At 38.5% G+C, this 16,698-nt stretch overlaps 2 protein-coding genes across 4 annotated transcripts in view; both read left to right on the forward strand.

Annotated features, from left to right (window-relative positions):
- The window catches only part of dop1a (DOP1 leucine zipper like protein A), a 34,574-nt gene extending 25,719 nt beyond the window's left edge, over positions 1-8,855 (forward strand). For all 3 annotated transcript variants that reach the window (XM_067448379.1, XM_067448382.1, XM_067448380.1), the window contains 7 exons: positions 4-65; positions 193-345; positions 2,558-2,694; positions 4,056-4,111; positions 4,244-4,408; positions 7,924-8,053; positions 8,261-8,855. In XM_067448379.1, the coding sequence (XP_067304480.1) occupies positions 4-65; positions 193-345; positions 2,558-2,694; positions 4,056-4,111; positions 4,244-4,408; positions 7,924-8,053; positions 8,261-8,563 (1,006 nt within the window). In that variant the 3' untranslated portion in view covers positions 8,564-8,855. The remainder of the gene's footprint in view (positions 1-3; positions 66-192; positions 346-2,557; positions 2,695-4,055; positions 4,112-4,243; positions 4,409-7,923; positions 8,054-8,260) is intronic.
- Positions 8,856-9,738: 883 nt separating this feature from the next.
- Positions 9,739-16,698, forward strand: part of snap91a (synaptosome associated protein 91a) — a 64,800-nt gene continuing 57,840 nt past the window's right edge. The window contains exon 1 of the mRNA XM_067448383.1: positions 9,739-10,578. Coding sequence (XP_067304484.1) covers positions 10,449-10,578 — 130 coding nt within the window. The 5' untranslated portion in view covers positions 9,739-10,448. The remainder of the gene's footprint in view (positions 10,579-16,698) is intronic.

Here is a 16,698-nt window from a genome sequence, read left to right on the forward strand (position 1 = left end):
CAGCTGGCGAGCAATCATAGACCACCTGATGACTCATGACAAAACCACTTTCAGAGACCTGATGAGTGAGTCTTCCCTTTTCTACTTAGCCTTCCAGCTGCGCCCATCTTATTGCTCTATCATCATCATCAAGTTGATGCTTTTGTGGAAGTGCTGTAGAGAGGATCTTGCTAACATTTTGTATTTGTGCAGCCCGAGTTGCCGTGGCTCAGAGCAGCTCTCTGAGTCTTTTCACCAATCGAGATGCAGAGCTTGAGCAGAGAGCCATGCTACTCAAACGACTGGCCTTCACCATCTACAGTAGTGAGGTGGACCAATACCAGAAGTACTTGCCAGACATTCAAGGTACAGACAGACACTAACATATATGCTACATAAGAGCAACTTAATAAAAATCCATTGGTTTTAAAATCAGGGTTGTACAATCCTGGAGGGCCAGTGTCCTGAATTTAGTTCCAACCTGCCCCAACACACTTTCCTGTAAGTTTCTGGGGTAGCGATCCACCTCGCTTTTAAACACACTTGCAAACTTCCCTGAGCTCTTCCCCTCGGGGTAATCCTCATCTTCAATTTGAAGTGTGCTCGAGTTCCTCAAGTAGATGAGGGAAGTGAGTCGACTTGTATGAAAACTTCAGGCAGCAAGCATGCGTACGATGTTCAAATTCAGTTAATTGACAGCTACTGTCATTCAGGTCCTAAAAACGGGAAAAAATCAGTTCAATCAGAGCAGAATCAGTATTTTAACTTTTTTGTTCATGTGTTCCTTCTGTAACATTATCGTTCTGAAAACGCTTTGATTTGGAAAAAATACTGGTTATTTATTTATTTGATTTATTTTGCCTATACTTTATACCAGAGCTTGAACTGACCTTTATATAACTATAAGTAAGTTTAGTGTAAGTGTTAGTTTCGTTGACAAATAATTTTCTTCTACAACCTTTTTTCAATGACAAAAACAAGACTATAACTAAATAAAAAACAGTTTAGGATGACAAAAATTATGATGAACTGGAGACTGTCTCTGCTTGTTTGCAGTACAAGGGTGATTTTTTTTTCTTTTGAATAAGTAGCGACAGTTTTTTTCTTTATTTAAAACACATTGTCTATAAGTAATGTTTTATGTATTTGAGGAGCAGAGAAGAGTGTTTTATGGGCAAGATGTACTAACAGCTTGCACCTAAGCAAACCCCCTTTTGGTGTTAAACTACTGTCAGGATTTACTAAAGATATTTAGTGAAAAATTAGCACTGAAAAGGTGTGGACAATTATTTTTGTGAATGACCTTATTGCATATGCATTTGTAGACACAACATTTATGGGAGGAGAGTATTTAAATTAATCGGGTGTGCGCTTGTCAATTTACAGTTTTTTGCGACTCTATTTACCGCCCAAAAGAGCATGTCTTAAACCAGAAGCTAATTTGCGGTGCTCTTGGTAGATTGTGTTGGTAATTATGGAAGTGTTCCGAATTATTGGTTGACTGCCAAATTAAAATCTTGAACAAGACGATAAAATAACGTTATTAACCGGTTAATGCTCATTTCATAGTAGTGTTTCTGTTCAGAATGTTTAAACTGTATTTTATACAGATCCCAACTGCAAGTAGTGGACAATAGTAAGTAGTGTTAGTAGTGCAATGTAAGCAATGATGTCAATGAGATGGAGGGAAGTTAATGCATAAAAAAGTAGAGGGGAGCCTATTTATTTAACACACATAATAAGCTCAAAATCGGGAGTTGCAACCTAGCCTAGAAATCTAGACGCACCCTAGCGGCAGCAAATATAATTGGCAGAGAGTGTCGTCTAGCAACTCAATACACTTCTGAGCTGTAAAATCCAAACTCTGGTCAGGCCGATCACATTGTGTATAGTGTCGGTGGGCGGGGTTTAAAATAATGATGGCAGAGTTGCGCTTGTGTGCTACTTGTAAACACAGAAGCTGGTGAACGGCGGTCTTTCGAATCAGCTTTGACCGCGACTCTGGAAGACTTGGAGTTAAGCTTTTCTCTGAGAAAAGAACAAAGAACGGCACTGAAGGAACTTGTGTTCGGAGTTTTTCCGCTTCGCCTTCTTCGTTGCTCTGGTTGGTTTTAGCTCTATCCGATTGCGTGCAGAGAGAGTTTGAAAGTCAACCGTTTATCTCGCCCCTCGGATTGAGCCCTGTCAATGGTGACTTTCCAAACCAAACATCTTGATGAGGGTCTGGCTTGTCAGGCTAGTTGCAACCTATACTAACGCTCAAACAGCACTCAGAAGATAATCAATGGCATGTGAGAAAGTTGTATGGATTTAATTTAAATATCCCTTACGCCTGCACACCAGTGAACATTTTTGAGTTAATTGTTCCTCATAGTCACACTACCTGTTTAATGTTAGGAGTTATAAATACTATTAAAGGGTGATAATTAAATCACTTGAGTCATGCTGCACTATTGAGTAGATAAAAAAAATCTGTTGTATTTATTGCTCTTCTGTTTCAGAGAAAATGTGACCGCTGTCGATGAGATTCTCAACTTGGTATACACAGTCCTTAACATTTCATGCAATGTAATTTCAGAGCGTCTTGTGGAGAGCCTACGACTCCCTCAAGTGCCCATCCTCCATGCTCAGGTCTTCCTCTTCTTCAGAGTGCTGCTACTGCGCATGTCCCCCCAGCACCTGACCTCACTCTGGCCCACTATGATCACTGAGTTGGTGAGGATATGACACCTTACACATTTACATGTTACAAATAATCACAAGCAACAATTCACAAATCAGTCTGCCTTAATGGTTAAGTTCTTAAGTTCTTGGCCTTAATGGTGAAATAACAGAAGTTCCCAAGGAGAATCTGGAGAGGAATACTTATTGAATCAAATTATAATACTTATACACACCTAAAGGATTATTAGGAACACCTGTTCAATTTCTCATTCATGCAATTATCTAATCAACCAATCACATGGCAGTTGTTTCAATGCATTTAGGGGTGTGGTCCTGGTCAAGACAATCTCTTGAACTTCAAACTCAATGTCAGAATGGGAAAAAAAGGTGATTTAAGCAATTTTGAGCGTGGCATGGTTGTTGGTGCCAGACGGGCCGGTCTGAGTATTTCACAATCTGCTCAGTTACTGGGATTTTCACACACACCCATTTCTAGGGTTTACAAAGAATGGTGTGAAAAGTAAAAAACATCCAGTATGTGGCAGTTCTGTGGGCAAAAATGCCTTGTTGATGCTAGAGGTCAGAGGAGAATGGGCCGACTGATTCAAGCTGATAGAAGAGCAACTTTCACTAAAATAACCACTTGTTATAACCAAGGTATGCAGCAAAGCATTTGTGAAACCAGGAAAAAAGAGGCTAAAATTTGCACAAGCTCACCAAAATTGGACAGTTGAAGACTGGAAAAATGTTGCCTGGTCTGATGAGTCTCGATTTCTGTTGAGACATTCAGATGGTAGAGTCATAATTTGTTGTAAACAGAATGAGAACATGGATCCATCATGCCTTGTTACCACTGTGCAGGCTGGTGGGGTTGGTGTAATGGTGTGGGGGATGTTTTCTTGGCACACTTTAGGCCCCTTAGTGCCAATTGGGCATCGTTTAAATGCCGCGGCCTACCTGAGCATTGCTTCTGACCATGTCCATCCCTTTATGACCATCATGTACCCATCCTCTGATGGCTACTTCCAGCAGGATAATACACAATGCCACAAAGCTCAAATAATTTCAAATTGGTTTCTTCAACATGACAATGAGTTCACTGTACTAAAATGGCCCCCACAGTCACCAGATATCAACCCAATAGAGCATCTTTGGGATGTGGTGGAACAGGAGCTTCGTGCCCTGGATGTGCATCCCACAAATCTCCATCAACTGCAAGATGCTATCCTATCAATATGGGCCAACATTTCTAAAGAATGTTTTCAGCACCTTGTTGAATCAATGCCACGTAGAATTAAGGCAGTTTTGAAGGCGAAAGGGGGTCAAACAGTATTAGTATGTTGTTCCTAATAATCCTTTAGGTGAGTTTAGAATCAAACATGTTTATTAGGCTTGTTTGTTTCTTCCCACAGGTTCAGGTGTTCTTACTCATGGAACAAGAACTCACTGCAGATGAGGACATAACCAGGTATCCATCCATTTATCAAATCTTTTTTAGCTTTTGTCTTTTGCTCGAAAATTCAAATCTGGCTCCATTTAAGACCTTAGGCGATTTGTACATGTTGAATACGGATGAATGTGGTCTCTGTCCTCTCTCTAGGACCTCAGCCCCCTCGGTTGCAGGGCTCGAGACAACATACTCAGGGGGCAATGGCTTCTCTACCTCCTACAACAGCCAGCGCTGGCTCAACCTCTACCTGTCTGCCTGCAAGCTGCTGGACCTGGCCCTCGCTCTGCCATCTGAGAGTCTGCCTCAGTTCCAGATGTGGGTGTTTTTACATGTTTTTACACATTAATTGTTTGAAATGTATTTTAGTACAAGGATGGAACTCAAAGCAGTTGTGGCCTAAAGATTAGAGAGTCAGACTTGTAGCCCGAAGGTCATGGGTTTGAGTGTCAGTACCGTCAGGAAATGCCCCCTGCATTCAACAGCACTCTCTTCCAATCACATTATACACAAGTGAGCAAGGCACCTAACCCCCAATTGCTCCCAGGGTGCAGCAGCAAAAAATGCCTGTCCTCTGCTCTGGGTGTGTGTTTACTATGCGTGTGTATCGTTCAAGCTCAAACCGGTGCGCAACGTTTTGCTACGGTTTCCGGGTTGAACGCCGTATTTCCTGAAAACGGTGTGCAACATGGTTTGAGATGCATTTTCTCTTTTTTTAGTGGGTGTGTCAAAAATGTCAGCCCAATCAGCAGCAACATTTATATAAACCACACAGTGTTAAAGAGACAGATCGCACACTGGGTCCAAGTAAAGTTGTTTATAAATCTGTCCGCTGCAGCTCGGTTTATGCAACAATTGAAGATATTAGAAGACATGTTTGTCTTTTCATCCTGAAATGCGAGGCAAATGTTGGATGACAATAACTAGGAACCACAGTTTCGACAAATCCCTTCACTCTTTTATTCTGGCCAGCAAGGGCAGTGACTGTAATATCAAGCTTATTTTGCAGTATTAAACATGAATTTATACAGATTTCATCAGGCTCCAAATATTATTCAAAAAGAACATGAAGAATGGCCTTTTCAGCTGCCATAGTTGCAACTTCTGCGGCATCAGAACAGGGTGTTCAACGCACCACCGTTTCTGTAAAAAACATTTTGCAACGTTTTGTCAAGGCTGAAGAACGCAGTGCAGATATTATCATGTCAACGATTCGATTCGATATTTTTGTCAATGAATAAAAGCAGTCAGATATGAATTCCATTTTTATTTGATCTGCTCCAAGAAAGTACACTTCCTGAATATAGCAAACATTAAACACAACTTAAAGGGGTAGTTCACCCAAAAATGATCCTGTAATTTACTCACCCTCAAGCCATCCTAGGTGTATATGACATTCTTCTTTCAGACGAGTTAAATTTAATCCTGGCTAATCCAAGCATTATAATGCAGTGAAAGACAGCCCATAATTTAAAGTCCAAAAAAGTGCCTCCATCTATTACAAAAGTAGTCCATTGACACAAATAAGGACAATAACACAGGGTTTAGAAATGTACAGTGCTGCGTACGCATACCCAGGATTAACTGGTAACTGAGCTGTGTGAAACTTAGTTAACCCTAGGTAAACAGAATCCTGGGTTATTATTTCAACCTTTCTGTTCAGAGCTGAGAAAACCATTCATCCTTTTACATTATATCAGTCTTCTTTATTGATCAAATTAAAGCTGCACTATGTACATGTTCTGTCCACTAGAGGGCACTTATTCATAACAAAGGCGTAGTTTGATGATGCCAAGTTTGTGCTCCGAATCTTGGGACATGTGGTTTTCACCTCACAGCTGGTGAAATCAGGATAGGACTCGAGCAGAAATCATGTTCATGGATGCGGTTTTTAACGTTACTGGAGTATGAAGCAGAGCGGGAGCGAATGTTGAAGGAGCTGAGCAGGGCCGTGCACAGACATTTTGAGGGGCAGTGGCCCAAACCAAAAAAAAACTATAAGGGGATTGAGTATGATCTTAATATAGAGAATGAATAACAAACCTTTTACAATCATACTGTAAATACAATTTTTAAGCTTTAGTGCTAATTAAATTTATGTTGTTCTAATTATTCTTCCAAAAAGTTGATTCTGGGCTAATTTGATCTCTTTTCTATTTTAATTTTTTATTGGAGATTTAAGTAGCAAATGAGAATCACTAGAATTATTGAATATATTTTGAGACAAAGGTCTTGTTTATGATTTTTATGTAAATCATACGCAACAGTTTTTTGATAACACATTTTACATTTTCTTTTTAATAAGAATATGTAAAAGTATGGTATTTGGGATAAAAGGCATATTTAACATGATGATAAACAGCTGACTGACTTCCATTTGTTGACATGACATTGTTAAGATTCAGATGGTAAATATCTTAAGTTGGGCGTCCATTTTAGAGGTAACATCAGATTTATAATAAAAATATGATAATAATCATATAATACAAATATATTTAGTTGTTGCAATGATAAAACGTTATTAAAGTATTATGGGATCTTATACATTTAATGTTTTCAGATTATTTACTTAAAAATTTGTTTCTGTATTTTAAAAATATTTTTATATTAACATTTGATTTACTGAACAATGGTTAATTATCTTATTAATCAAAATAAACAGAAAATAATGCAAACGTTGCTAGAGAACGTTGCACATTTTTCTTAGGGTGTGCTTTAGACACATACCCTGATACAACTCATTTATATCTATAATAGCCTTTATTACCTATTTTTATTGTGTATATGATTAGTATGGTCTAAATAAAATATCATAAATATGAAGTATGTTATAGATACTAGTATGAATTCGTAAAATTGATTATAATCAGAAATCTATTTTACAGGAGTTAAAGAGTGACAAACTGTCAGCAATATTCAGTATAGCCAACAGTATGACGATTTACCCGCTGGCATGCTGGAGCTTTGAATCCATGTTTGCACTGTTGAAACAAACAAACTACTAATTCTGCGGATCAATCACTCTCTGCAATGTAGATTGTAGTTTGTAATATACCTGTACATGGGACAACATTCTTTAACTGCCGTCTCCACAAAGAGCGGACACCGCAGCAGACTTTGAGCGATGCTGCGGAGCGAACGGGAAAACACGGAACGGATTAGCGGAATTAGTGGATTTTAAGCGGAACAGAACACTTTTTTGGGAATCCTCTGAGGGTGAAGGAGGGAAGGGGGCAAGAGGGGCACCTTAGCCGATGAGGGCAAAGGGGCAGGGGCTCTGGCCACCCCCCTGTGCACGGCCCTGGAGCTGAGCAAGGCCACTGGAGCGATTGTTTCGCAACACACGGCTCGCGAGCGACGGGACTTTATTATGACAGGACACAGTCGCCGCTCACCATTTCCGCTTTTCCGGTCATGAGTATGAGGTAACACAGCTCTGTTTATCATATTAGATACATTTGAGTATGTTTAAAATGATGTTATGACGTTATTCTGTGCGTTCGCTCTGCGGCTACTGTGACACTTCACACTGCAGTAAGAGTAAAGCGTTTCTGCCAAATACCCCCAGAAACCGAGGGTAACACATATATGATGCAATTGACAGGCGACTCCCTCAGACGTCCCGGCTCCTTAGTTAAAATAGCAATATTCTCACAATTTACAAATAGTTGGAAACATCTGGGATATTGTAAGAACTCAACTGAACAAAATATATAACACTGGCCTAATGGTTTTTGGATATTTTACTGCAAAAAAATCCTGCATAGTGCACCTTTAATCACAAATATTGAGCATTTTTAATTTGAAGGAAATAATAATACACTGTGCCACAGGTATCGCTGGGCTTTTGTCCCTGAAGCCTCGGATGACTCTGGTCTGGAGGTCCGCAGACAGGGGACTCATCAGAGAGAGTTCAAGCCCTATGTTGTCAGACTGGCCAAGCTGTTGAGAAAAAGGGCTAAGGTAATACAAGCACAAGAAAGTCAACTCAATATACACTTAATCTATGGAAATCTATTCTGTCCAATTGTTGCCTTTTTTTTAATAGAGATTCGTTCCACATGATTAGCATAGGACCTATAACATTTATAGACTTTTCAGTAGATTTGCTAATGCTCTCTAAACATAGGATGTTCATTACCCTTATGGGAATGTCTCCATTAACTCTAGAAAAATCCAGAGGAAGACTGCTCCACACGCACTCTCTCCTGGGAGCCCGGACAACTCCTGCTCACCCTTTATGTGATCCGCAGCATGGAGCAGCTCCTCCCTTTCTTCAACCTTCTCAGTCAGGTGTTCAGCAGTAAAGGCAACAGCCGCTCAGGACCATATCACAGCCCTACACCCAGAGACGGCCCATTCCCTAGTAAGGATGGCAAGTTGGAGAGCCAGAAAGTCTTCTGGAGCCGGGCCAGACAGAGCATTGAGGAAATGGTTGAGAAGGACTTCCTTGAGGGACTCATCAAAACGTGACCTGACATAAACAAAACGTGAAACGATTAAGCAAAAACACTAACACCTCACCTTTTAAAAAAAAACGGAACAACAAAAAAAGAAGTTTGTAAATTTTTTGCATTTCTAATTAATGTATTTTTCCCCAAAAGCTTTACTATTTAATTTAAATTCTTTTACTTGTAAATATGGCCAGCTGTGATGAATTCTTTAATCTGTTTAAGCCCATAGGATAGTATGATTATACTGTGCCATTCCATATTGTGGTGACATGCCTAATAAAAGAGACATATCATGTGAATTTAAAACATTATTGAATTTCCTCATGTCTTGTAGCAGACCCTTATATCTCAACTAACCAAACAAACCTGCACTAAAATTTGTTTCCTTCTGGGTTAGATTTCAATTGTCAACAAAAAACCTTTCGCTTAAGAAAAACACCATGCATTTGTGTGGATAGTTAAAATTAATGTTGCTTTGAAAATGATCAAAGCCATAATGGAAAAAAGTCTTGAATATCAGAGTGAGAGAGATAGGAAATAAAACACACATGCTCACTTGCTCTACAGCTGTTTTTTTTATTTTATTTATTTAAACAGTGATCTAAATGAAAAAAACAAAATAAGCCTTTATTTATTTTAAACCAGAGATGTGTTGTGTGAACCCGGTTTATTGCAATGTGTCAGGACTCAGGTGGGTTTGTGAACTATTCAACTAGAGAACGATTCGTTCACTTTAAAGATTCGTTCATAGCCTAAATGGTTGTTTTGAATGAATCTGTTTAGTGATTGAATAGTTCTCGTTAAACTCTGACTAAAGCCATAATGAAAAGATAATGAGATTATGAATTTATAAAAGGAATGGAGAATAAAAACAAAATGACGTAAGTACATGAATTATTACTTAATTTTTTTGTGTTTATCACCTAATAAAAGTCATATCAAGCAGTTGGAGCAACTTGAAGAAAACGATGATGCTTGCACATTCTTGAACATTCACTTTTTAGGCACGCATAACAGCCCCTGAACGGATATTTTGGGTGAACTGACTGAAGATTCGATTCTCCTAAAGGAGTCAAAATCACCACTATTAGTTACCATAGCAATAAAACAGCACATTTACGTGGGGCGCAGATAGTAAAACGCAATCTGGGTTTTTAATGACGTGTGACCTGACTCATGAGTGTGGGCGGAGTGATAGCACAAATAAATAAATATTGAGTCCAGCAGGGACCGCGGCTTCCCGTTATCGCTGGGTTTCATCCTCCTTGTTCAGCAATTGTCCAAAACTGGACATAGCCACAGGGTGAGTGAAAAGTCAGGCGAGCGTTTTTTTTTTAGAGATGAGGAGAACAACGCAAGCCGTTTGAAGGTTCGGGCGACTGCACATCCAGCGGGGTTTGTCGGGAAGATTAATCCTTGATCTGGAGGAGGAGAGAAGGACGACTGTTTGAGCCGAGAGCATCATCGTTAACATCCTCTTCCAATTCAAAGTGGAAATAACGAGGAATACCTTTTATGACTTTATACAAAAATTGTCTTTCATACTATTCAAGCTCACCATTTTCTCTTTTGAAGAACTATTTGCGGTTGAAATACTCGTTACGCATCTCCCGCATCCCCACGAGGGGAATACACAGCGCAGGCGTTGACCTGAAATTTATAAGATAGTAAACACGAAGTCTCGCTCTGTATGTTTAGTATTTCCTTAGGTATGACCGTTGCTCATCATCCACGGTAAAGACTTCATCTAAGCTTGGTCTTGATACCAATAACACCATATTAATATCGCAAACTGTGGCCGAGAATCCATTTTAAAGGGCCTCATCCTTTTTGGACGCTTTGGAGCAACTCGACGCGTCTCTTTCTACGGGAGTAAGGGCGTTTGATTCCGCGAGAGAAGAAAGATGTCGGGTCAGACTTTGACGGACCGCATCGCCGCGGCGCAGTACAGCCTCACGGGATCCGAGGTGGCTCGTGCGGTGTGTAAAGCGACCACGCACGAGGTGATGGCACCTAAAAAGAAACATCTCGAATGTAAGTTGGTTCAGGTTAAGATTACACCTTTCTTTGCCTTATGTCTATCAAAGTATACCCACACCATCTGTTCACTTATTCACGTAATGGCCCATCATCATTCCTCAAAGGTCATCCAACACCACTGGATGGGTTAGAAAGGTCTGTGGTGCTGGTGTCGTGTCAGTATTGTGAAATGGAGATATGAAATTGCTCTGTGACTAATGGGCCCTCATTTCACAGTGTCTGTCACTGAGCAGAGAGACATGCCCAGATAGCAAAATTGTTCCGGGCCTTTTATGGCCCAAACACTGTTCTTAGTTTTGGCAATCATACCGCCAGGAATGCAGGGCCAAAACAGGCCCAAACAGTTTTGCCATAAGAATGCCAGAAAGCTTCCGGAAAAACACCAATGCCTTACCAGACGAGAGCCAGAAGACCCTAAATTGGCCCATATTCATGCCATAATATTGCCATTGAAAAGCCAGATGTCTCCCAAGTACATGCCACAACTCTGCCAGATTACATAAAACAACTAATTTGGCCCATATTCAATATCTGTGCCCAACAGCAACCATGCAATTCAAAGAGAAATCAAACCAGGAAACCATAACTGCTGAAAATGTATGTTTATTTTCAATCAACATAAACAAACATGACCTAAATTTGACACAAATCTTGTCTTCACTTAGTTGCAAACCAACAAATATGAACGAAACAGTAGTGTATGTTAAAGTGTGGCCAGAAACGGTGGAAAGTAGAATGTGTATGTGTGTGCCTGACATTGTGTGGTGTGTGCGTGACGCTGGTTGACTATGTGTTGGTGGGTCGCTGGTGGTGGAGGACAGTGCTTCTCCTCCTTCTACCCCCATCTCGATCAGCAGCCAAATACAACCAACGCCTCAACCATTGCTCCACCTCCTGGTTTGTGGATTCTCTGCATCCAGGATTTCTCCGAATGGCTTCTAGAAAGAAACAAAGATATCATGGAAGGTTTCAGAGTTTAAATAAAAGACTTTTTAAAAGACAAAGTAAAGACAGGCAATGCCATTTAAACTTAAATTTCATTTAGGCCTTTAAAAGGACAGTTCACCCAAAAATGAAAATGTGATGTTTATCTGCTTACATCCAAGATGTAGGGGTGTTTGTTTCTGCATTCTAATAAATATTTAGATATGATGATCAAACACTAGATTTCTTTAAATGTGAAATTTCAAAACTTGAATAACTTGCATCCTAATATTTTTAATGAATAATGATACTTATAGATGCACTCACAAGTGAATATTAAGGAATGGCACATATAATTTGACCCAAGAAATGTTTAAATAGTGGAAAATGTCTGCTAACGTTAGGCAGAACGCAGCGGGAAAATGTCTGCTAGGCAGAATGCAGCGGGAAAATGTCCGCAAGACAGAATGCAGCGGGAAAAGGAGCCATTTTGACCACGCCATGTAGTGTGAATACAGTAGCTTTTATACAGATTTCTCCAAACAACCATTAAATACGCTAAAAATGTGCATATGATATTATAGGTTACCAATAAACTGCCTATCCATACGCCATATGCAATTTTCTCATCAAATGCCTGTCATCTAAAACTGCATGACAATCTGCCTGGTGCCGAGGGCATGTTCATTAGGGTGCTAAAAATATATACTTAGCAGATAAAAGACGTTTACATAGTCTACGCACAAAAAAAAGAAACAAAAAAAAGCAACAATAGTTAAAAACATACAAAATACAACGTACCTTACTTTTACTTGGCTCTTGCAGTCACCGGTGAAATCTCTGTCAGGAAATGAACAGGAACATTGGTTTGGTCAGAGAAACGGGTTCGGTTTGGTGAAGATGCGAACAGGCTATGTTATCTAACGTTAACAGTTAACCTAACGTTAACTGCTGACGGTACAACTATTCAAAAACGGAACAGTTTATGCTTCTCATAATGCCAGTTTACACGGAATTACCACATACAACATAAAATATAATTAACTAGCTATTTGTACGATAGTTAATATAATAACTAAAATTAAAGCATAAGTTTAGCTTAAGCAACACATTACCTCAGCGCTGTCCTGGTACTGGGGGTGAGAAGTGTCCGCGACTCGTTTAAAAGGGCGCGGCAGCAAGGTCAAGGGGTAAATCACAAATGTTTTACTAAGTTCGTTTTTTAATATCATGTATCAGTTTTTATTTTTTTATTTTATTATGTCAAGTTAATTATGGTCAGACCCTAGCTATACACATTTTAAATACTGAAATAAAGATTTCAATAAAATTAATGTATTATTAAATTAAATTGTGTAGTGCAATTTAGTTATGACAAAGACAACCTTGTCCATTAGTGTTTATATATATATATATATATATATATATATATATATATATATATATATATATATATATATATATATATATATATATATATATATATATATCAATCATATGATGAGGGTATAATTTCACAATCACTCCCACAACAGTAACTGAAAAATACGTTGAATCTGGCATGTTTCATATTTGCCAGAAGAAAGCCATAAAATAATGCCCCTCCCTCCACCACCTCCAGCTGCCCCACCACCGATTCCGGAACTCTTCAGGGTTGCCATCCATTTGCCAAAATCGTACATAAACCAAACAAATGCCAGATTAATCCAGAAAAGGCCCAGAAGATTTTGCTATCTGGGTGAACGGAGAACATGGCTTCCGTCCACTGTATGGCCTGAAAAGGAGACTATTACACACTCTTCCAAGTAATTTGATTTATTTGGTATGAAACGCATAGCTAAATTGATAAATTATATATATGGATAAATATAACGATCTCTCACACACACGTGTGAAAAATACGGATAGAAACATAAGATATAGATAGATATGCAAATCAACACTGAGTACACTTACAGCATCTATAAAATACATATTTGCTCCTATCTATCTATCTATCTATCTATCTATCTATCTATCTATCTATCTATCTATCTATCTATCTATCTATCTATCTATCTATCTATCTATCTATCTATCTATCTATCTATCTATCTATCTATCTATCTATCTATCTATCTATATATCATCTATCTATTTGCTCCTATCTATCTATCTATCTATCTATCTATCTATCTATCTATCTATCTATCTATCTATCTATCTATCTATCTATCTATCTATTTGCTCCTATCTATCTATCTATTTGCTCCTATCTATCTATCTATCTATCTATCTATCTATCTATCTATCTATCTATCTATCTATCTATCTATCTATCTATCTATCTATCTATCTATCTATCTATCATGTGCAATATAGTTAGGACAATAATAGATTTTCAGCAATATATAGACAGTTATATACATATACCAATGTTTTCAACCCGTATACGTGTGCATGTGTACGTGCATCATGTATGTATAGTACACACACACACACACACACACACACACACACACATGCAGATATTGAATGCCAATGTATTTTAACATACTCTTTTCTGGAACCTTTTGTCTACTAACTATAAGTTTACTGTACATTATTCAGTGTTGATAGCATAGGAAGTGCACTCAAAGACTAAAGTAATCCACCTCCAAATGAGGTTGAGTAGCATGTGGAATTGTTTCGGCAGCCCCAGTACACTTCCATTGCCTCTCAGATTCACCTCTGCTGAATTATACATGCCTCATTCATAGGTCAAGGGATGTGAGGATGTCACCAAGAACATTAAGTGAAGCATTTGATACCAACGTTCGAACGCTTTGATATTCTATCAAAGTTTAGAACTCAATGTCTTATTGTGTGTCATGTAGGGGAAAAAAATACAGATTGACAAATATGCATGTTGTTTACTCAGACCTCTATAGTAGTAAAAGGAATTAGCAGAAATTGGACACAAAACGAACACAATTCAACAAGCTTTTTGCATTGAGTGCATGTGATATTGAAAGTAAATATAGTATTTGAAAAGCTTTTAAAATTGGCTCGTGTGGAAATGTAAACTGTGTCTCTTTGAAATATGGCACATTGTGTTTCTATCTGAGCTCTTAAATCAATGGCTTTCAAACGGTCCTGATCAGCATCACAAAAGGTCTGTGTTTGTGGCAGGTGTCCCAAGCTCCTAAGTGCTGTGACACACCCACATCTGTCTCAGAGGAGCATGGGTAATCAGAGCACATCAATTAAAGCAGAGATAAGCAATTCAACTGCAGTGCTCAGGACAAATTCACATGCTTAAAAAGCTTTTCTTTGGTTTCGATCCGTGAGATCTTCCTGCACTGAATATGAGTTTATTTATAGTTTTAAATCATTCAGTATTATATTGTATGCAGCGTTCATCGTTCAGTTGCCTTGCCAGCAATCTCTTTAATGTGCTGACTCATTAGTTCACCTCCCATTTTGTAATGTACACTCATTTCGGTAACAATGTAACTCGTCTTGACTTTTCAGATCTTATGTATGCATAATTGTCATTTTTAGTATTTTGATTTTGAAAATCAGAAAATTAACAATGCAATCAACTTGCATTTTGCTACATGGACATAACAAACATTGAATAAAAACAGAATAGTCAGTTTGAACAGCAGGAAGGTTGCTTGGGTCCTTAGGTTGATTGTGCTGTTGATTTGTGGCGTACAACGATTTTCAGAAATGAGGAGGCAAAGTCCTTTTTTAATGTAAATTTATGTTCAAATTATACTTAATTTTGACACATTTTCACCAAACTGATTGCTCACTAAAACCCCTCACAGATTGTGTTTCCAAGTTTGAAAGTGATGTGACATGAAGTGTTGTTATCTAAGTGGGTGACTTGTTTAATTACTTTTTAGTTATCATCACATTAACACAATATTCAATCAGTCAATGTGACTTTCCCCCATTCATTCTCAGTTACCCATCACCAAACCCACCGCAAACCCGACGTAACTTTAACCACTTGTATCACTGTTGGACACTCAAAAATCTGTTATTTATACACTTTTAGTAGTCAATAGTCAGAGACTTTTAGCTTCACAGCACTTCTGAGATTTCCAACCCCCCACTGTGGTGTTTTAACATTGCATTGCCTGTGTTTGGAACTGCCTACCAGAAGCAGTAGCCATGATCCAAACAGTACAACAGAATATTGAATTATTGAATTTATTGAATTTAAATTATTCAATTTAAATTAGATAAACAAGAAGACCAATTATGTCCCTTTTTTACAAAATGTACGTCTTATGAAGTGTCAGCTCAAAATACCCCACAGACCATTTACTATATCATGTTGTATTTTTGAGTTTGAAGGAAACACATGCACGGCTTTGTATCTTTAAATGTAAATGAGCTGTTACTCCCCACCCACATTCCAGAAGAGGGCAGGGCCTGTGCATCTCATAGCTTGGATACTCTGCCAAAAACTAAAACATCTGTTTGGTTTTGATTATCCTCTTTATCACGGTCACGCTCACGTGACATTGCAGTTGTTCATCATCATGAAAGTTTGTGATTTTCTGAGTGCACGCATCGGAATCACGCACACAGAAAGCTGGAGGTTAGACGGCACGTCCCACAAGTCAAATACACACAAGGTTATGTAAAAAATAAATAAATCAGGGAAATAAATCACATGTCTACATTAGATCTGTGTATTAAAGTGAAAGCAACGTAATAACAATGCCTAGAGCTAAATATGCTGTTATTATAAATAAAACAACAAAAGTAAAAAGAGAAAAGAACACTGCTCTTGATTTAATAGCTTTAATAAAAATACATTTCTTACTTGACTGCTGCTGTTAAATGCTCTGACAAAGGGAATAAACATTTGCTAGAAACGCTTGTTCTTATGATTTATGGGGATTCAAAAAAAGTTGTGGAGAGGAGTGGATGGATTTTGACCATTATTGGGTGGTTGTGTACAAACACTGCCAACACACATTTATGTTCAAACACCACGTAAAGGTTAATTTAGCATAATAGCTCCCCTTTAATATTGCCTAACTTACTTTTTAGACACAATACTGCCAGTGTCTGTTTTTACTCCGCCAGTGAAAATAGTTTTAAATGAAGCCCAAAATCAGTTTCATGAGGTACCTTTGTGCCTGCAGTCATTGCCTGATAGGGCAGCATGGAAACAAGTCAGCTGCCCAAGCATTCAGACACAACTGA

This window comes from Pseudorasbora parva, chromosome 7, assembly GCF_024679245.1.
Source record: "Pseudorasbora parva isolate DD20220531a chromosome 7, ASM2467924v1, whole genome shotgun sequence".
NCBI classification, from domain to species: Eukaryota; Metazoa; Chordata; class Actinopteri; order Cypriniformes; family Gobionidae; genus Pseudorasbora; species Pseudorasbora parva.